This window comes from Sphaerodactylus townsendi, linkage group LG04 (genome assembly GCF_021028975.2).
Source record: "Sphaerodactylus townsendi isolate TG3544 linkage group LG04, MPM_Stown_v2.3, whole genome shotgun sequence".
Lineage (NCBI taxonomy): Eukaryota > Metazoa > Chordata > Lepidosauria > Squamata > Sphaerodactylidae > Sphaerodactylus > Sphaerodactylus townsendi.
The window spans coordinates 40,740,129-40,762,513 of record NC_059428.1 but is presented as its reverse complement, the minus strand read 5'-3'; the positions used below and the strand labels follow the sequence as shown (position 1 = coordinate 40,762,513).

At 42.1% G+C, this 22,385-nt stretch overlaps 1 protein-coding gene and 4 non-coding genes across 6 annotated transcripts; 3 read left to right on the top strand and 2 right to left on the bottom strand.

Moving 5' to 3' along the window:
• The first annotated feature begins 1,149 nt into the window (after window positions 1-1,149).
• Window positions 1,150-12,860, top strand: CPOX (coproporphyrinogen oxidase). 2 transcript variants are annotated; one of them, XM_048494308.1, is made up of 7 exons: window positions 1,150-1,522; window positions 3,848-3,991; window positions 5,441-5,551; window positions 6,491-6,632; window positions 8,547-8,765; window positions 10,961-11,065; window positions 12,335-12,860. In XM_048494308.1, exons 1-7 carry the CDS (start codon window positions 1,165-1,167, stop codon window positions 12,420-12,422), a joined length of 1,167 nt encoding a protein of 388 aa, XP_048350265.1. In that variant the 5' UTR covers window positions 1,150-1,164; the 3' UTR covers window positions 12,423-12,860. The 2 variants fall into 2 exon arrangements, with proteins under 2 accessions (XP_048350265.1, XP_048350264.1); XM_048494307.1 differs by having other exon boundaries at window positions 1,177-1,676.
• A 2,819-nt stretch (window positions 12,861-15,679) lies between these two features.
• TRNAH-GUG lies at window positions 15,680-15,751 on the top strand. The gene has a single exon. It is a non-coding gene; the product is annotated as a tRNA-His (tRNA).
• Window positions 15,752-16,114: 363 nt separating this feature from the next.
• On the bottom strand, window positions 16,115-16,188 carry TRNAI-AAU. Its single transcript has one exon. It is a non-coding gene; the product is annotated as a tRNA-Ile (tRNA).
• Window positions 16,189-16,597: 409 nt separating this feature from the next.
• Window positions 16,598-16,671, top strand: TRNAT-AGU. The gene has a single exon. It is a non-coding gene; the product is annotated as a tRNA-Thr (tRNA).
• Window positions 16,672-20,076: 3,405 nt separating this feature from the next.
• Window positions 20,077-20,159, bottom strand: TRNAL-CAG. The gene has a single exon. It is a non-coding gene; the product is annotated as a tRNA-Leu (tRNA).
• Between the last annotated feature and the right edge of the window lie 2,226 nt (window positions 20,160-22,385).

Below are 22,385 nucleotides of genomic sequence, written 5' to 3'. Positions count from 1 at the left end.
TAACATGCTTCCCATTATCCTTTGCTTGGCCAGCCTATTTGCCTCCATTTGGAGTACACAGGCTGAAAAATGTTGATCCTCAGGGAGCAAGTCAAGATAGGTAATCATGTGTTCCCAAAGGTAAAGCTGATAAGCAGCCATTATCACTTGGTAATTTGCAGTTTAGAGATTAAGAGCTCCTGCAGAATAAACTTTGAAAGCATGATAATCAATTGCCATCATTATCAGTCGGGTAGAATGAGTACCCTGCTTCTGGCAAATTTGAACTTTGTCCAAGATCAAAAGGGAAGGGTGAGGATGGATAAAAAGAAACTTAACAGTCACCTGTTTTACCTTATACATAGACTCAAGTCTTTCTAGAAGCAGCAGGTAAGGAAACAGGATTTCCTCATAAAATAAGAGGCAATGTCCAAAAAAAATTCCAGCATTTGAATTCTTTTGTCAATTAGGGTACTCAGACACGCATTGGCTGTCCACTGTTCATTGCACCTTCACTTCAAATCCTTACATGATATACAGAGTCGACCCAAAATTGTTATCTCAGTCCTTTAACTGCATCTCATAAAAAGGAGACATTTCTAAACTTGCCTCTCAATGGACTATTAATAGCCAAAATAACCAGAGAGTCACAGTGTTCTTCACAAGGAAAGAACCAACGGAAATCAGTTCATATTAGTTTAGTTCATAAGCACGTATATGCTAATTGCATTCTTTCAATCAGTTGCAATGGCCATCTGGAAAAATAACATATTTGCTTGTCAGGATTACAAAGTAACTGCTGAGCCATTGATGACAGTCCTTCAAGATATATTTGGATTATGTCACATTCCTCTGATGGGGCTCGGTGAAGACATTCCTCAATACAGACTTGCCAGATCCTTGACAGTGCATACTCAGAATGGCCACCGGCTGAGATCAACCAATGGGGCTTACTTCCACGGATGTTAGCAATTTATGAACGGCTCTTGCTGCTCACACGCCTCCCTTTTCCTACGTGCGACAACTCCATACCCAACGTGTTGAGCAATCAACGTTTTCAACATTCGGACCTTTAAAAAAAACCTACCTGTACCCTCACCCTTAAGGTCTGCTGGGAATTGTAGTCCGAGGGCTTCCGTTAGCCACGAGGACCGTCGGCAGCAGAACTACATTTCCCAAGAAGCAATGCTCCGGCCTATCAGCGACCGTTCTGGAGAAGGCGCTCGGGAGGCGGCGGGCAGTGGACTCCGCGATGGCGCGTCTGCTGCGCGGGGTGTGTGCGGTGGGCTTCCGAGGAAGGCTGCTGGGGCCCGAGCTCCCCTGCTGCAGGGCTTTCTCCTCTGGCGGATGGGACCCCGGGCGCGCAGAGTCGCGGCGGCCGTCCGCGCTGGCCTGGGCTGCAGGCGCGGCGGCGGTGTTGACCGGGCTGGGGTTGGCGCGGAGGGCGGAGATGGCCCGCCAGCAGAGTCAGCCCCGGGAAGAGGCCGACGGAGGCGGAAAGGACGAGCTGGCGCGGCGTTTCGAGTGCTTCATGGCGCCGCCGGTGAGCGGGATGCGCGAGCTGCGGAGCCGCCGCGGGGAGATGCGGAGCCGCATGGAGATGCTCATCATGGAGACGCAGGGCCAGGTGTGCCGCGCCTTGGCCCAGCTCGACCGCGGTGCCGCCTTCACAGTCGACCGCTGGGAGAGGAAGGAAGGTGACCGACTTACCTTCCGGAGACTCTGTGGACGCTCTTGTACTCCGGAGTAACTAATCCGGCGTAGCCGTCGACTGTCTCGGCTGTACTCACCAGGCTCGATTCGGTTCTAGTATTTTCACCTGGTTTGTTTGGTGTTTTGACAGTGAATAATTTAACCTGCCTCGAGCACTGTAGGGTGAGGAGTGCATCATATGGATGCCATAAGTAAATACTCACGAGTCCGTCCCGCTGATTTTTATGGGGCTTACCTTATGGGAAACTTATGGAGGATTGGAGCCACAATGCATATTATATCCTTGCTGTAACTCAAAAGTTTTTGTAATTGCACTATGAATTGCCAACCATCATTGCAGTTTCTTCTTTGCTCACCAATTAATGCTGAGTGGGTAAAGGTGGCTTTCTGACAGGCGGCTTAAGGGTGTCAAAGGAGTGTGTGGGTCTAATCTGCAGTGAATCACCCTGGATCAAATAATCACCCTGGAAGAGTTGATGCAGAGTAGATGTCCATATTATAGGTGTTATAATAGTGTGAAGAATAGGGTTTCAAACTGTTAGATTAGTTACTTGTTAACATCTGTAGGGCAGTTATGTTTATAGTTTATTTGAGTATAGCAATTTTGATATCACTTTTTTGTTATGAGAGAATGAATCCATAGGAGTTGTGGCCACTGAGGCAAGAGGAATTAGTTGTTCTGGAGTAGCTGACTTTGTGTGTGATGAAAAATCTCAAAGAAAAAGAGGTTTTGGAAACATTTTCAGTAATTCTAGTGTATGGATCATGGCTGGATGTGTAGATGGTTTGTTGCTTATGAGACAGAATCACCCATTAAACTGTGTGCTCATACAGCACTTCCATGGAATGTGCTGTATGGGCTGCTACTCAAGCAGCTCAGTTTGAATTAGATGCTGTGGGAACTTTTGCATTTCACCAGCATCATGTTTGACTCAAGCCCATGATTCTGTGTATGAGAAGGAAGTTCCATATTTTCGCATGTGCTTGCTGTGTGATGGTAGAGCTTTTGATTTAATGATGTGTGACCATAGTGCAGAACATTATTAATTCTGCAAAGCAAAATTCCCCAGAGGAGCAAATTAACAAAAGTGGAATAGGATGCTGTCTCCAATGGAGGTGCATCCAAACTTTTTCCTGAGCATTGTACATTATCGAATGGTATCTGGCAAGAGTGTATGCATCAAATGAATATGAAGTACAAAATGATTTTTTCCTTTTAAAAATAAATAATTGACAATATGATACCTAAAATATGAGTAGTCGTTCCAGAGGGGTAAACACCAGCCACTACTACCACTTTGGTTTGTTGTGGCCATGGTCCTAAGTGTTGTCAATTAACAGTTATACACATCTAGTTATCTACATGTGCTTGCTTCTCCTGTTAGACAGTAAATTGTTCCTACAATACAGTTGTGAACCAACCATAAAATATGGGTAGTATGAAGGTCAAGAATTAATGAATTGGAACCATTTTTATAAGCAACATTCTTAAAGGGCTTTACATTGTTTGAGTGATTGGGGGTAATTTTGTGGGTAGGCATTACTTAATTTGTAATTGAGACATGTTTCCTGACCTAGATGGCTCAGACTAGTTTGATCTCATCAGATCTCAGAAACTGAGCAGGGTCAATCCTAATTAATACTTGGATGAGAGATCACTGAGGGATACCAGGATTGTTAGGCAAAGAAAGGCAACGTCAAACCACCTCTTGCCTTGAAAACCCTATTGAATTGCTATGTCAGCAATGACATGATGGCGCTTTACACGCTTACTTGAGATATGAATTTTATTTGGGGTCTGTGAGGTTGGGAGGATAAGAAAGGAGTGGCCAATTTTTGGGTCTTATCTAACCTTAACAAATATTTCAAAGTCCCACAGCTTGAAAAACTGTTAGGAGGGTTTTCTTTTCATGTATTAACTATGGGTGAAAGAAGTCTAACTTGTAAATATATGGTAATATATACAATTATGAATAGGCTAATCAAATCCTTACTCCTCGTTCTACAGCAAGTCTACCAAATTGTAGCGATTTGTTTTGAAGGCAAAGGGTCTCAGATAATCATTTTTACAAGCAGGTGATCATCTAAATACTATAAGCTGCTACATTAAAATTGGTTGACAGCATAAGAAAGTGCTTGTTCTTGTATTGAACAGGTGGTGGAGGTATCAGCTGTGTTCTTCAGAATGGTGAAATCTTTGAGAAAGCAGGAGTCAACGTGTCTGTAGTGTTTGGCCACCTTTCTGAAGAAGCTGTGCAGCAGATGAGAAGCAGGGGGAAAACTCTGAAGACCAAGGATGGTAAAGCATGTTTTTTGTTTAAAATTGCTTGAATTCAATACTACTAAATGTATGCTTCAAAAGCAAGGCCCTAGATCTCAATTTTCTGTGTGGAGAGTTTTGCATTGTTTTAAAGAAGTCATGCTCTTAGTGAAGGTAGTTTTGCATTTCATTCTTAGTGTATGCATGCAGCAGAATGAGGTATAAAATCCAAAGTGGGTAGCGTGAACTGTGTACCACTTCCTACTGTATGTGAAGGATACTATTTCAAAATGTTTCCTTATGTGAAGAACCAGTACATCAGGGTTCTAGCCCAGCCTTCTCCCTACTTGTCAGAGTTGTTCTTCATGAAGGAGGTGATTAAAAAGTATGAGCTCTCCATTGTTAGCCTGGTCCATTCTGCAGAACTATTTCACCTTATTCTGACCTCATTTTGTAGTATGTATACATCAAACATTTAGAAATGTGATCCTTTTTTAAACAGCTCCCTCCAAGATAGCTCTGGCCAGGTAGAGAGGTTATAGTCTCCAGTCACACAGTGAAATAAGTCTTAACGCTGCTGCAAACAGAAATCCATGGTGGTGGCACTAACTTGGCTTTGACTCTGATTATACTTGCCACAATATGACCATGTACACTTTCATCCTGTATTGATGGAGATGGTAGTCCCAATTCTGTGAGCAACTGGCAGTTTACTGTTGCTTCCACCCAAAATTACTATACATTGCCATGTGCTCTTTGAAGACAAATGCTTCTCTCTTTGCCAAATCTGTTACTACATACTGTTAACAAGAGGGAGATGTAGACTATACAATTCTTGTGTTTTTTATCCCAGTTCTCTATTTCATATGTCAGTATCTTCAGATACCTGTATCAGAAATTGCTTCAGAGGAAATGTTTATGAACTGTGTCTGTAAGTTACTTGAAAATTCTCTTTGAGTCATTTCCTAGACCTTAATGAATTCTGAATAATGAGAATAACAGTAATTTGAATTTTGAAACTGAATTCTTAAAAAGTTTTTCTCTGTTAAGGTTTTGGGGAAAAACCCCAAATATCACCTTAACTCCTAATCAAATTATATGTAATACAGAGCCAATTTTTTCCATATGTCCCATGGTTTAATTCCAGTTGTCTATGCCAGTAAAGCTTTTAGCTTTCAGAAAGTAAGTCAATCTGACTATGCAGAAATACTTTTTTCATGTTGTGTATTCAGAGATTTCTTCCCCCCTCCCCCAAATGGGCAAAAATAATATATGTTGTAGAAAATTCGTATAGTAAAATTTCTTTGTTTCTACCTGGACTTCTTCCTGCATAATTCAGAAGAAACATCTCTGGGAAAGGACTTAAAGATACTTTGCAGTGTTTATGGGATACAAGGAACTAAAACAGCAGCTAGAAAACTTTGATAATGAAACATGGTATATAATATTTCTATTGTTGTCTATCCTTTTTTTTGTGTTTCTGTCTAGGAAAACTGCCTTTTTGTGCCATGGGGGTAAGCTCTGTTATTCATCCAAAGAATCCTTATGTTCCCACTATACACTTCAACTACAGATACTTTGAAATTGAGGAGGCAGATGGTAAGATCTGTGATGATGTAGAATTAATATAAAGAATAACGAAGACCAGCTTTAGAGAGACTGTATCAGTGGATTAGGAATCCCTTTGAAATTATTTTCTGTGTTGTGGTAGAAATTTTCATATAGTATTGAATTAGATTATTTATGTATCTTTGAAATGAATGTTTTGCTCTCATATTTCAAAAATCCAGAAAAGGCTACGATGCCATTTGGAGTGGCAATAGGAAGAATCAAACAGCTGTAAAATATCTTAAGAAAATTGAGAAAATGTTTGTGAAAAATAGGAACCTTTATTCATTATGTGTTTTGAAGGCAGCTTTTTTCACAGCATGTGAACATTATCAAAATAGTTGTGTTATCTCATGGGTCAATAATGACCTGGTGCTTGCACTTCCTTTACAGTTTACCTTGGTGTCTTAATACACATTTTAAAATGCATATTTATTTAATTGTGGGCTTCATGTGCTACCACTAAATCATCAGGATCCTGAGTCAGTGAAAACATAATATAATATAATATAAAATCTAATAATATAATGGAACCAATTTCAAAACATAGCAGGAAGTCAGGGGTTGTGGTCTTTTACTGTCTAGTTTTCCTCGGTCTTGTATAATATACATACACTCCAGAAAATATGGGACCAGGAGATGACCAGACTGGCCACATTTCTTTTGTGTGTTTGGTTTTTATGCATGTTGTTTTTTAGTCTTGCTTTATTCAGACTTTAAGCATACTGAAGATGTTAAGCTTGTTAAAAGCTAAGTAGTGGTGTTATGTAAGCAGTCTTCTTTTACCAATATCCCACAGAGATCCATAATATGTATTGGCTAGGTAAAGTAGGTAATTTAATTATTATGCATATAGTGATTCTAGTATTAGTAAACATGAACAAGCAATGGGTTCAAAAGTGAAATATATGGCAATTTTTTCATGTGTAGGAACAAAACTGTGGTGGTTTGGTGGTGGAACAGACCTTACTCCGACTTACTTGAATGAAGAAGATGCTGTTCATTTTCATAAAACACTGAAGGAAGCCTGTGATCAACACAATCCAGAACTGTACCCTAAATTTAAGAAATGGTATGTAAGTAGCCCTGCTCTTTTCTCCCCCAAAAGGTTGTTATAAAGCATCATGAATGATGGCCTTTAATTAAAAAAAATCACCTTTCCCCAAAACCTGTTGCTTTCTCTGAATAAACGAGGACTGCAGAACTAACTTTCCTGTGAAAGTTTTCCATGACCATCAGCTGTTCTCTACCTGAACCAGTGAAAAAGGTGTCTTCATTAGAAAGTTTTTAATTTAGAGCCAGCATGGTATAGTGCAGTGATGGCGAACCTTTTAGAAACTGAGTACCAGGGGCGGAGCCAGGGGAAACTGCACTTGGGGCATGCATGCGCCCTGTGGCCCTTCCATGCCCTCACCCTGCCCTGGAATGCCCCCGGAATGTCCCGAAGCACCCCCGCCCCACCCCCGGAACACCCTCGCCACACCTCCGCAGGGGCACTCACCCAGTATGTCGCGTACCCCTCGCCCCCTTGGTGCTATGCCACTGCCAAGTGCCCAAACTGGGGCAACAGCTCGCATGCCCACAAAGAGGGCTCTAAGTGCCACCTCTGGCACCCGTGCCATAGGTTCGCCACCACTGGTATAGTGGTTAAGAGCAGGTGGATTATAATCTGGAGAACCGGGTTTGGTTCCCCCCTCCTCCACCTCAGTGACAGAGGCTTATCTGATGAACCAGATGTGTTTCCGCACTCCTACATTCCTGCTGGGTGACCTTTGGCTAGTCACAGTTCTTCGGAACTGTCTCAGCCTCACCTACTTCACAGTTAAGGGGAGAGAAAGGGAAAGGAGCTTGTAAACTGCCTTAAGTCTCCTTACAGGAGAGAAAGGTGAGGTATAAATCCAAACTCTTCTTCATCTTCTTGTAATTCTGTTTCTTAAGTATACAACTTTTGGTTTAGGTTATTCTAAAGTAGGCTTCTAGCACTCAAACCCTGTACTACTATCTTGAAGAGAAATGCATGTTGTAACCCCCGCTCATAAAGGAGCAGGAATCCTTTTCTTTACTGACCACCATAGCTGTGGACAACATCTGGAAAGCTTTCATTCCCTTGCCTGGCACTGTTCAGCTGCTTTTTTCAGTACTATTCATTTCTCACTCACCATGGCAGCAGCTGCTCTCCCCAGCCAGTGTATGAGTTCTTCTGCCAGCTTGTGAGAACCTGGTCATAAAGAACACTTTATGTTCCAGAGTAGTAGCCAAGTTAGTCTGCCACAAATCATCTGCTGAGTGGCATCCACAAAATCTTGTGCTGAAATAAAAATGAAATGGTCATTGAAGCTCCACAAGACTTCTGCTTATCTTTTAAGTGCCTTAGGTTTGTCTAAATTCTCAATCCTGACATGACTAGACCCTGATAATTGAGATATGGCAGCTGTTGACTTTTTGAAGACAGTGTTCCTAAAGTGTTTGTTCTGTAAAAAAGCTTATCAATATCTATTATCAGTTATCTATCTACTGTTATATTTTAGACAAAATTCTTAATCTCTAGAGTGAAGCACCTTTTTTTGTAGTAGAAGCTTCTGCTATTGAGCAACTCAAGTTTACACCGAGAAAAATATTTACATCTCTGTTTCCCAACTTGTTCCTTGCCCTCTTAGTTCATATTGAACTAATAAAACTGAAAATCTGCTATGTATCGTTTCCATTCTTAAATTGAATGGAACAATGGACATGTGATTTCACCCCACCCACATAGGAAGTGAAAGTTATGGTCTGCAAATATAAAGGCTGGTTTTGGAATACATACCAATGTATTTCAAAATCTGAGCAAAAGTTTATTGCCAATACAGTTCTTTTTGGGGCTTGTTTGTGACTCTTGGCAAAGGAGAAAATATCTGTTACTCGATTATTTGTACACATTTCACTAGTCCAATGTATGTTTTGTGGATTTTATATTCATGTGTTGTCCTTGACTGGTTGCTTCCAGGTGTGATGACTACTTCTACATCAAGCACCGTGGAGAACGAAGAGGGATTGGAGGCATATTTTTTGATGATCTGGACTGGCCCTCAAAAGAGGAAGCCTTTCAGTTTGTTCAGAGCTGTGCCAAAGCCATTGTGCCTTGCTATGTTCCCATTGTAAAGAAGCACTGTCATGACCCATTCACACCAGAGGAAAAACTGTGGCAACAGATTCGTAGAGGGAGGTGAGTGACAGGTGACCTTGCAGGCTGATCAGGAAAAATGGTGACTGGTCCCTCAGTTAATGTATCCATGGAGGTTTCTATTGCACGTCTTTCAACTGTACTGTTAGTAAAACATAATGTAATTTATTTGAAGTAGTGAAGAATCTTGTTAAGGTGGCATCAGCTCAAAGTTCACTATAGGCAGTGTGATGTAGTAGTTTGAGTGTCTCACAGGATATCTGAAAGACCCAGAGTGAATCCCTATTCAGCAAAGGAAACTTGCTAGGCCCATCCTGCTCTCTCAGACTAAGCTACTACCCAGAGTTATTGAGAGAATAAAATGGAGAAGGGAAGAATGTTGTAAGGCACTTTTGGTTCCTACTGGAGCAAAAGTGGGGCAATTAAGTTCAATAAATAAATAATGCACCTTTTACTTGTTGCTGAAAATTCACTGGAATAGTTGATTGCCTTTATAAGTCAAAGTGTTAGCAAGTTCTGGTTCTCTTTTAGAAGACTGACTATTCAATACAATTACCAAGTTTATTTTCCTTCCTAGTGCCAGAGCCCTTTGCTAATGTGAACAGTTACGTTTGAGAAGGTGGAATCTTACAGCAGACCATTGTTTTTGCAAGATTAAGGCACTGTTCATGGAAAAAAATGTTGCAGTACTTTGCAACCTCCTGATAAATGGTGTATCTTTTGGGATTAGCCTAGTGGTGAGAGCTCAGTTGACTTCTGCTTTTCCTTGCACTAAGATAAGATTCTCTGGGCTAACCATGAGAACCCCTCTTCTCTCTGTCCCTGTGTTCACTGTGAATGGACCTGAAGATAGTGTATGCTGTGAAGATAATAAAATTAAGTGTCATGCTTTGCAGCAGTTGAAAAAGTCACTGCATTTTGTAATGCTCAATTCTGTAAGTATAATTAGTGCAAAATATCATTGTAAAGTAGGAGCCAGTACCAGTTCAATATTAATAATCCTGGATTTAAGTCTATTTGGCAAACCTGGAAACTCAAACTTCTTTCCTTTCTTCCTACTTTACATTTTTGCCCACCCATCTTACTATAAACCGCACATTTTTTGGCAAGTCTGTACAGGGCAGGTGTCTTTTCCTTTTTATCTGAACTGTTGATCTTCTGTGATATTGAGGAAGTGGTTAATTCCCCCGCTTAACTGTGCTGTTGCTGCATAGGTTTTTCATCATATTAATAGTCCTAGATTAAAGTATTTGTGAAAGCTAATATGATTTTTAAATTGCTTGCTCTGTTTATCAAGCTGCTGTGGCTGATGAGAGTGTTTGGCAGTTGCCAAAACCGCACTTCTTCCATCATTTGAGTCTCTTGACAGTCATGTCTCAGATTGTGGCTCATGTGGGTTCAGTCTGAATTTGCTCCTTCCCACACCATCACTATTCATTCCTCCTCTCACTTTACCCTACCTCTCTTAAAATGACTTATACTGACGCATAACTCTATAATTTTTGTGGGTCGTGTCTTGACTGAGCCCTGAACTCACCAGATTTGTGGGAGGGGTGTGTGTGGATTTTTGATCCTGCAAGATGTTTTAAGGCTCAGTATTTTAGTAGGGGGCTAGTTGCCACCTGAGAATTTTTTAACTGTAATGTAACTTATGCTTTTAGTGTTTATAATCTGTTGAAAGCCACCCTGAGCCAGTAAGGGGAAAGGCGGCATACAAGTTAAATAAGTACATGTATGTATGTTCTAGGCAAGCCACTGTTACTTGCTCTTGTGACCTCATCTGCAGTAGCGGGGAAATACTGACCTATTTTGAAGGACAATTGTAAAATTATTGAGATAATAGACTGTGAAGTGAACAGAAAACTAAAGAGAAACAAATGGTGGCAAATATTATTTGTTTCCTGGCAAGAGAAGGAAGAACATATTGGGTCACATATATGACAGAAAGTTTAATGTTATCCAAACAATGTGAAACTAAACTATAGGAGCTGTTTTTAGCAACTGCCAATCTTCTCAGTAATTTGTAAATGGCACCTGTACTCTTCTGCAGTGCTCTTTGTAGCTCCATATTTTTGACCATTAGTAAAAGCAGAATCAGTTATGCACGAATACAAAAGCTGGCATACTAATGATAGATGTCAGCTTTCCTTTTTGATAGTGTTCTGGCTTCATAGGTCTAGATAGCTCCCTGATGACATCTTTGTGTGACACAGTCTCTTTCTTGTGTTTGCCAACAGGTATGTTGAATTCAATCTGGTGTATGACAGAGGTACAAAGTTTGGTCTGGCAACACCTGGATCTAGGATTGAAAGTATACTTATGTCACTGCCACTTACTGCCAGGTAAGAGCACAATCATACAGAGACATAGTAAGTTAACCAGACCTGTTCTTTCTACTGTAAATAAGAGAGCACTACAGCGGGCTTAAAACTATTGGCTTGATCCAGCTCTGATCTTGTTGTCACTAATGTTTTGCATCAAGACATTGCATATTCTGAAAGGTGCCTTGAGTCGATGAGGCTTAGCTGAAGTGCACATTAAGTTAAACAACTCCAAGAACCTATTACTGCATTTGGATTTCCATTGCTAGATTGTGTTGTCCTACTTGTTGGATGTGGAGACAGTAGCCTGCTGCCATGTTGTGTTAGTTGTGCTGCTTGCTGGGCCTTCTATACACCCAATATTGTACTGTTACCAGCTGCAGAGTTTGTCTGAATCTTCTCTAGTGTGGTGGAGGAGGGTAGGAGGGGAGAGAAGCAAGCATCAGGAGCTATTGATTGACTTCAGTAGGAATGTTTACATTTATATCTCATCTTTCATAGACATAATGTTACATTGGTGAAGGGGATGGAATGAGCACTGATCAAACAAAAGATTCCAACTGAAGCTGTTCTTTGCCTGCCTTTTTCATGTTGAACTGAATCTTTCACAATATACTTCCAATTCAATTTCAGTGCACTTCAGTGATCATCTACTAACGAATTTTGCTGTTTTGCATAGCAAAATCCAGTTACATAGCTTATTAATACAGTCTATGACCAGACAAACTAGAGAAAATATTCCTAATGATAACAGCAAACAAAATTTACATGAAGACAATGGATATTCAAAATACATGAACAACCATGAATTGATAAATAAAATGTTTACAATACAACATTATGGTTAAACTTAATAAATTGCAGTAAAATCCAGTTGCAAAGTGCATTGAAAGTGGATTCAAAATGAATTTTCCTCAGCATATGTGAAAGTATCTAATCTGTAGCAGATTATGCTAGTTTATAATTTTGCTGTGTTAAAACAGCAGGATTTTGAAACAATTATAAACTATCCAGTGGGCATAACTGGACTGTTCGATTTCTCTCTAAAATGTCTAAATGAACACTTATTTGTATAAAACAAAGAAAGAGAAATTTAATTAATTGAAAAAAGCACCATTTTTTGTGAAATGTGAAATACTAACAGAACACTAACATTGGTAAATGTTTAGTATGTTGTAATGAAAATCATACTTTCCTGCTTGTTACATAGAAGTTTATAATGATGTAGTAGGGAATGGGAGAAGACTAATACCTGTGTTTTTTCCTTCTCCCCCCTCTTCCTGAATGCAGGTGGGAATATATGCACTCACCTCCAGAAAATTCCAGGGAGGCAAAAATTCTAGAAGTTTTGCGCCAGCCCAAAGACTGGGTGCACTGACCAGTGGCCTGGGCTGTGTGTGGTCAACTGTGAAAATGAGACAAATTTCTTGCTGGTTTACTCTTCAGACTGTCATCGTGCAGCAGTTAATCTTTGTCAACTTGTTCTTTTATCATGTGCCTTAGAAATAGTAAATGATTGTACATCAGTGTTCTCTTGAAAAGCTACAGGCTGCTCCAATCACAGTGTCTGGAGATTCACTGACATTGGTATAGGTATGAATGCAGGGAACAAAAGGGATCACCGAGGTGCACTCAAAATGTGATCATTGTGGAGTTCTATCCGAAGCTCTGAGCTGTTGCATGTTTTCAGACCTTACAGGCAATCTGTAATTTATACTTCTAATTGATGCTATTTACAACATGTGTCTAGCTCACTTCAGTAGTTACATGTATGTCCTGACAGTGCCTGACTGATAAATCCTGTTTGTTAAAGAGAGTTTACTTGACCTATGCTAATTTGTTAACTATGCCCTGCTGCAAGGAAACCTCTACCACAGGGTTAGTGCTACAGAACTTGTAAACTGTGAGCAAAAGACATCAGCGTGCAGTGTAGTGGTTTCCTGTCATTAAAGCATGAACTGTGGTAAGACAGCTCAGGTCCAGCAACTTTAGGAGCGGGTGCCACCAGCACTTTTCACATTTTGCCATTGTTAGAAAAGGCAGCAATTTCAGGTTCCAACACCCCTACCACAATCACATATAAACTGTGTGTGCACACATACTTAATCTTATACCCATGTAAGTCTTGCAAACCACTGAACCCTGGATGGTCTGGAGCACAGGTGTCAAACTCGCGGCCCTCCAGATGTTATGGACTACAGTTTCCATCATCCCCTGCCAGCATCATGCTGCCAGGGGATGATGGGAACTGTAGTCCATAACATCTGGAGGGGCCGAGTTTGACACCTATGGCTGGAGGAAGTTTTTTAGCACTTTTACTCAAGCATCTTGAATCTAGTCCAGGGTTTTCCAAAGTAGCATCTCTCTTTGCCTTGGAGGCTTGATACTATCACTTGTGGAAACCAGATGCTTCGGGAGCAGTTGCTTAAGAGTACATGAACAGGAATCAGTGATAATTTAAACCAGTTTCAGGAATGTGTTTAATTTGTTTTTGTATTTTCTACAAATATAAATAAAATTACAGTTTTATACATACAGTTTTTCAATGACTCTTTTCCACGGTCTGTCCTTTATTAACACTATTAAGAAGCATCTCATTCCAAACCAAGCATTTTTATTGTTGTTTTTTGAAATCGTCGTAAAACTGAGACTGAAAGCATGCCAATTCTGATGGGGTTGATAAAATTCACTGAAAACATATGCTGGATCTTCATCTATTTGGAAGCAGCTGGAAAGCAGAATGCCTCACAGACCTCTGGCGATTTTTAGTGTGAGGGCATGAGATACCTCTAACATGATAACTTTGGGCATTTTTACCTCATTTCAGAGTAATTGAATTACATGTTACTGGATACATCTTTTGAATTGAATGGCTATACGTTTCCCTAGCCCTGACCTGGATAGCTCAAGCCAGCCCAATTTTATCAGGGCTCAGAAGCTAAGCAGGGTCAACCTGACAAGTATTTGGATAGGAGACCAGCAAGATGGAGGCAAAGGCGAACCATCTCTGAACTTTTGCCTAGAAAACCCCACCGGGGTCACTAAGTCCGATGTGACTTGATAGGAAAAAAAGCTGCTCTGGGTTCATATTGGAGAGAAACGTGGGATACAAATGAATTAAAAATACATTTTCAAACCTTGGAGTCTGCATGTGGGAATCACATGTTTCTTGATTTAATTTTTTTCCCCAATAAGAAGTGTTGTGAGAAAAGCAAATAGCAAGATGAGTCAAGGGGGTACGATGTTCACAAATATGTGTTTTAGAAGCATGGTGTTTTAGAAGCATTTTTTTAGAGTTTCCTGTTGCACTTTGGTATCAGTATCTGAATGTTCTGTATTCTGCAGTACTTCAGTATCCTTTTAAAGTGCATTTTACATCACCTTTCAGGTATTACTTTAAAAGTATTCCATATTATGAGAGGGAGGACTTGTGAAGGGGTCTCTCTCATTTCTACTCAAACTGCCATTTTCCCTGCTATAGGTCTCAGAAAATAAACAAAGTAAAGGAAGTCCTCCCCTCACACCTGTTTTCTGGGCCTTCACATCTCTGTTATGAATTCTGCCAATGGCGCCCCCCACCCCCACCCCGCAATCACAAAGTTCTGTTGCTTGATATATTCTGTTTATGGATCAGTTCGGTGAAGAAACTAAATAAAAGGCTTACAACTATATGTTCTATTTCAGGCTGCAAGTAGCAAATATTAGACTGTCATGGAAAGTTCCTTCTGTTGTAAATAAAAACTCATGCATCCATAATGAGCACTGTTATAGCTGTACAGTTTTTCTGTTTTGTAAACAATTGTAATAAAATGATGTATTTCAATAAATCATTTTTCCAATCAGATTGCAATAGTGGAAATTTGTTTTCCAGATGTAAAACTCATTTGTATTATTTATTGGTAACTATCACACAAAGAATTCATATGAAGCAATTTGATTTATTGAATTGGCTTTGAGGGTTCACCTCTCTTAGAACTTAATAGGTGCTTTGGCTGGGAACTTTTGAGTCTGTTGCCAAAGGGATATACTTGAGAATCTGTTGGCAAAGGAATATATGTGCTTTGGCTCTCCTGAAACAATGAGAAAGGTAGCAAGATCAGATCCAGCAGGTTTTGTATTCGAAGAGCCATACGATGAAGTTATAGGGATAGCTGGGGATCCCGTTGTGTTTTTGTGGGCTTGGAGAAATCGGTCAAGATGAACGTGCTCCAGGGCAATAGATACAAACCCACAATTTCCTCTCTCCGTGTGTGTATAGACTTATGAATGAACCCCTGTATTTAGCAGCTACTCTCCGCATCTGATCTTCCTTCCATCCCTCCAATAGCCCTTCGCCGCCTCTGCCCGGTCTGAGCATGCCCTCCTGAGTCCTGACAGTCTGTTCTGGGTCGTTTGAGGAATGCTTGGCGAGTGGGAGCCCCCGTAAGTGCAGATGGGGTGGGGGCGGCACCGAGGCATTCGTGCGGAGGGGCAGTCACTGATCTCGCCTTCCTGAGACAAGCGAACCTGTCCCAGCGGAAGCAGATGCAAGGTCAAGTACACTTGGCACCAAAAAGTAAAGTGGGCCAGCCCTGGTTGAATAGCAATTGATCTTGTAGGCTTGTAGATTGATTGCGGAACACTTGGCAGTGGCACGCCGTGATCGTATAGTGGTTAGTACTCTGCGTTGTGGCCGCAGCAACCTCGGTTCGAATCCGAGTCACGGCAGATTTTCTTTTTTCTTTTAAAGGGGGGTGCTTTGTACCCAGGCTGTTATTTCATACCATGTTTTCCGTTTACAACTTAGCCTCTTCAAGAAGCGGTTTTAGAGGAGGCCAACTCCTTTTCCCCGAATGTTTTAAAACGCTAGGAGTTAGTGCATTCAAGGTACAAGACTGATGAAAGTTCGGAAACCAACCGTAATGCCAAAATCAGAGCCAACTCAGAAACATGACATTGTTCTGGCAAAAGGTCCCCGTATTTTACAAACAGAGAAGTAAATATTGTTATACTGAGGTTTTGCCAATGGGAAAGGGAAAAGGCAATTTAAACAGGTCCATTGTACTCCTCCACTAAAAAAGGAAAAGTCACTGGCCCGTACGGGGATCGAACCCGCGACCTTGGCGTTATTAGCACCACGCTCTAACCAACTGAGCTAACCGGCCGCTTACAACAGAACGGCTTCAATTTTCCACCTTGCAAAAAAACCAATTAATGATGAAGCAGTTTCATTTGTAAACCAGACGCTGGTTTCTTTCTGACCATCAACCATCCTCATTTCTTTATAGACTTAACGACCAACGGGGACGGCCATCACAGCATGACAAGAGAGGAAGAAGCGAGCTGTGGTTGGACTAAGCGGCCCCTGCAGCCGTTCGCTGGAAAGAGCCCATACAAAGGTGGACCGCTTGTTACCAGCAGATAATGTTTAATTAAGACATTTATGGGGCTGTAGCGCTCTATGAATAACTTTTGCTAATCCTCTGAGGGACACTAAGAACTACGGAAACCCCAGCTGCTCTTAGGGTAAACATAAACCCATCTACTCTTTAGAGAGACAATTTGCGGAATGTGGGCGCCGTGGCTTAGTTGGTTAAAGCGCCTGTCTAGTAAACAGGAGATCCTGGGTTCGAATCCCAGCGGTGCCTCTGTTTGTCTTTCATTTATGTCATCTATTTCTAAATAGTAAAGTCACAAGGACAAAATGGGGATCTGGTGATTCCTAGATTGCAAGAATTTGCTGGATCAGATCAGTGGCCCAAATAGCTTGGGTGTTCTTTTTAAGCAGACGTCAATCTCTGGAAACTAACATTCAAAAGCAGGCTGCACATCTGTTGTGAGCACCCTCCACGATTTTGCCTTTTAAATATATCTAAATACTAGTCATGGGCATAGTCCATTAAATCTAATTTTTTGAGATTGGATGACCAGCACTGTGCACACTGTCTAAACTGTGACTGCGCTATAGGTCTACACAAGGGTATCACTGTACTAGCTGTTTTATTTGAAGCATGCTTCTTCTTCTAATACCTGTGGTAGAATTTTCCTTTCTCATCACTGCCAGCTCAGCCCCCTGTATATGTAAAGTCAGGATGTTTTTGTGCCAGGGTGCATCACTCTACACTTACCTACAACACACCCCATTTAGCAGAGTGTTGCCCACTTTGGAGAGAACCTCTTCACAATCTGTGGTATCATCCTTTAGAATTATTTAGCATTGTCCACAAATGTGGCCCCATTTGTGGCAACTTTACTCAGAACTCTTGTTAAGATACTACGTCAGTTGAGGCGGGGGAGTCTGATTATATAATGACTGCTGACTCGCTATCATCTTCATAGTAAGGTCAATGTCTAACTCAGAAGACTGAGGCAATGTCACCTGCAGGGCTGTGGATAAGGGACTAATTGGTATTCAGATAGAATACACAAGTTGTTGTAGGCATAGACCTGCATCTGCAAGCCCTCCCTTGGCCAAGGCAAGTGTGTTTGTCTCATGTTTGGCAGCAGGGGTTGCAAATGTGGTCCACATGGCAGCTCTACATGTCCTCAACAGAAATATTGATGGCTGCAGACTGAATGCACTGTGATTCCAGCTGTCCTGAACTTCTTGGAGGAAGTGTGAGGTAAAAATTAGACATAAAGTCAAATGGATGTTGTGACAACTTTGCAAGAAAATAGGCAGCCTCAGGACAAAAAAATTATGGACCATCAGAGGTTTTAACAAGGAATGTTTAATGTGGTGGTTAAATATTTATTTTTATTTCTTTAACATAATGGAGCACTTTAGACACCTGACAGCTATTTGTCACAGCAAGATATGTAATTGCAGCCCATGGTTCATTCGGCATGCAAAAGAAGGACAGCACAGTGAAGGCTTCATAACTGATCTGTCTTTTTCTTACACAAATATCGGAAAAGTGTCCACATCACACATTCCAGAAGATGATTACCTACAAGGAGACAAGTAGCATTTGAATATCTTCCTTCAAATAGTCCAAATATGTACTGGTAGTGGTTGAAACTGCCAGCAAGACACAGCTTATTTATGGCACCCCACACGGTTTTCCATTGCCATGGTATGCCCCTGCATAGCAACTCGGGACTCCTTGAGTGGTCTCTCATCCAAAAACTAATCAGGGCAGGACAGGTTCTGTGATCTAACGAGATCATGTTAGCCTAGTAGGGCATCCAGGCCAACACCAACCAGGCGCTACTAGGTGTCAATTTCCATAAAGTGAAATGCTGCCTTTCTAGCTCTAGCTGATAGAAGGTGAGCCTTTTCATCATGTCCAGTTCTAACAGAAGCTGACATGGTATTTGAGCACAGAGCTCTACTGGGTGAGCCATGATCCTCAGCTAGTTAAGTATAATCGAGATACCGTCCGCTCGTTTTCTCTGGTCCTGAAATTCATATTCAAGATTCTTGCAGACCCTTCAGTGTATGTCATCTGTAACTAGAGACGTGTTAGTTTTGTAGTCTTGCTATCAGCACTAGAGCTTGCTCTCTGATCATATATATTAGACTCAATAGTCCCAGTGTATATAACTGCCACAGAAAGAACCATAGGTTTTTTCAAAGACAGTCTTGTCTCTTCAAGATCTGAGGAGTGGGGATGCGCAGGCCTTTCTCACCAACTACTACCTCTAATTGGAGATGACAGGGATTGAATCTGGCACTTGCTGCCTACAAAGCAAATACTCTATCACTGAGCCAGAAGCCCTCCCAAGAGAAAGAAACGGGACTGGACTTTTTGCCCCCAAGGGTGCCCCTTCACCCATGACGTGCCCTCCCCTTCGAGATGCCAAAGTTCCACTTGCATTAAAAGCCTGTGTAAAAAGCTCTTCCTAAACTGGGGACCATTTTACCACCTGTGTCTGAATGACTTAGTTTAATATTGCTCATTTTAATGTCTGTTTTCATTATTTTATTGCATTGTTGTTTTCACCATACAAGCCACTTTGAGCAGGATTTTGAAGAGGCTGCAGACATTTTTTCTAAATAATCCGTTTCTTTCTTTCAAGATTTCACTCCACTGAAATCTTTCATATACAGTGGATGCAGGGTGGGTGACCATGTTTGGTGCCAGGGGACTCAGCAGCAGCCATTTCACCTATCCCAGTGCCTGCCCTCTCTCGCAGCCACACAGTTCTGAGGCGAGTTGGCTGGCCCAGTCTGCCCTAAGCTAGTGCAATCTTTGAAGTGAAGGAGGATCGGCCCCAGTTTGTGTGGGCATTGGAGGCTGCCCAGAAATGCCAGAGTTGCTTTGTAGGACAAGGCCCCTGCAACCACCTGTATTGGTCCACATGCCGGTTTTAGGCAGACTCGAACCAGGACGCGGTGCAATTCCGCACAGCATGTTTATAACCAGTTGCAATAGTTATAAAGGAATTTGTTTTCCATTTAAAGGCTCCTTCCACACATGCAGAATAATGCACTTTCAATCGACTTTACTGTGCAGAATAGCAAAATCCACTTTCAAACAATTGTGAAAGTGGATTGAATGTGCATTATTCTGCATGTGCAGAAGGGCCCATGGAAAGGGAAAGATTACATTAAGATTACAACTCGTTATAAATATGCTGTTCGGACCGTGGCCCTTTCTTTACGAATACCACACCGTACCAATTTCACAGAGTGAAGGTTTACACTGTACTTGTGCACCACACGACCGCCGAGAGAATGGGCCATTAAAGGGTTAACGCTGTCAACAGCCCAGGAAATAAAAGCTGCTGTTCGGCCATTAGCAGTTTCGCGTATACTTCGGAGCATAGCCGACACTTTCTGTTTTGGGTCGCTGCTCCGCTTCAGAGGCCGCGGGGCACAGGCGGCCCCAGACTGGGGGCGACGGACCCGTGACAGTCGAGCCTCTCGGCCTAGAGCGGTCAGAACACGCAACATTGACTTATTCCTGTTTCACAGCCTTCTGGCAGCTTGTGAATATTAAGCTCAGAAAAAGTACTGTAAAACCCTAGTTTTATTTTGCTTTAATTAAATATTCGAGGTGTTTTATGTATAAAGACGGATGTCCCATGGAATCAAGAAAATATATATTTGTCAGAAGTGGGATTCGAACCCACGCCTCCAGGGGAGACTGCGACCTGAACGCAGCGCCTTAGACCGCTCGGCCATCCTGACAGTTAGGCTGCTTGGTTTCTACATATTCTCAAGTACCAACCACAAAAGTGAAATTCCAACTGAAACCGACAAGTAAAAGTTAGATTTAACCCTGCATTACGAACTACTTTCTAAATGTTACTTCCAGTTCACCATTTCCCCACCCCCAACGCTATATTTCAGCCTCATAAGTTAGTATTTGCAACCATATTTTACCCTCTTGTCTAGAATTAGTTTTACCTCATCTGAATCATAGCAAAGATCAGGAGCTTCAGAGCCTCAATTGAATGACCTTAAAGATAAGTCTGCATGATTATCAATGGAACAGGGGTGAGAAGCCACAATGAGTGAGAATTCAGCTTCACAACCAAAGCTCTTCAGAATCTGTCTGCTGGCAAATATTGAAACAGGAATAAACATTTTGTCAGACTTCAGTGTGCCACTGCACTTCTCTTATTCTGCTTCTACAGACCACTTAGTCACGCATCTGGAATACTCAAAAGATATGCCGTCTGGCCTACAAGGCAGGTAAGTGGCACAAATGGCAGTAGGTAGGGTAGCTGCATTAGTCTGAAACAAAAATAAGAGGAATCTTGTTGTATCTTAAAGACCAGCAAATCTATTTGTGGCATTAGATATCGTGATCTCCTTTTTTGTTTTTACATCATTGCTCCTGGTTCCACTGACTGTTTATTTGGATACTGTAGATCCCAGTTCTGACCCTCAGTCTATTATTTGAGTATGGTACAATGGTTATCCTGTCAAACAAGGATTTAGGACACCCAGGCTCAAATCCCCATTCTGTGATGGAAACTCACTGGGCAACCTGGAGACAGGTACACACTTGGCTTTATCTACAACAGGGGTAGGGAACCTGCGGCTCGAGAGCCGCATGCGGCTCTTCTGCCCTTGCACTGCGGCTCCACGAGCCGAGCCACCGTCCCCATCCTTGCCCGCCCTGCAGGCAGCAGGGCGGGCGCACCAACTGCCCGCGGCCGGCTGGGCCACGCTGCGGGCTTCCCCTCTATGCGCCCGCCTGCGTTGGGCGGGCACCCGATTGGCCCGGCCAGGCCGAGCCGCCCGGCTTCGGCATCGCTTGCCTGCCTACTGCGAAGGCAGCAGGGAACGGCGCACCAACTGCCCAGCGGCCGCCTGGGCTGCGCTGTGGACTTCCCCTCTGCGCCCGCCCGTTTGAGGCAAGGCGGGCGCTTTCGCATGACGGTGAGGGTTGAGCTGCTGGCCCTCATCCTTGCCCCTCTCCTGCAGAGCAGCAGAGTAGGGACGCATCCATGCGCTTCTCAGAATGAGCAGAGTAAAAGGTGAAAAAACCCGATATATTCCGTGTTATCTTTATTTTAAATGTCAAAAATTATTTGCGGCTCCAAGTGTTTCTTTTCCCCTGGAAAACGGGTCCAAATGGCTCTTTGAGTGTTAAAGGTTCCCTACCCCTGATCTACAATAATCTCTTCTCCAGATAAAATGGAGATGAGATTGCTGTAAGCAACCTAGATAAGTGCTCATTTGGACATTTTACATTTGCAACTACTAAGGGCCCAATTTCCCTGACCTAGATAGCTCAGGTTAGTCTGATCTTATCACACTTCAGAATCCAAGCAGGGTTGACCCTGGCTACTATATGGATGGGAGATTTCCAAGGAATACCAAGACAGGCAATGGCAAAACACCTCTGAAAACCTTTTGCCTTGAAAAACTCCACCAGGGTCAGCTATGACTTGATGGCAAAAAAGGGGGACCAAGCTAGACGTGACACATTCCTGCACTGGGTCTGTGTGTTCTCACATGTCTGTTGTGTGTTTATCTGAATGTAAAATTGTGTCTCCACTTCTTGAAACCACCCCAAATCATCAAACCCAGCCTCTCAGTAGCCAGTGCCTTGGGGTGTGCTCTCCATTATCACCATCCATCGGATTCTCTCTGGCAGGTAAGACAAATGGCCGGCTTTCCTACCGACCCAAAATATGTTTTCCTGACACACATCTCCCCCTCTTGAGCAAATAAACAATTGCCACAACTAGCTTGGCTCTCATTCTCACCATCAGATATGCCTGCAGAATACATAATATTCAACTATTATTTAGTAGGTGGAAGTGTACATGACAGTATGGTAGCTGTTTCCATATAAACAATAGAGCATCCCCCCCCCCACTTCTCCTTTTTCACCTTGTCTAAGGGAGAAGGGGGAAGCAAGCTCTTCCTCTGAAAGAAAAAATATGCTTATAAAGAACA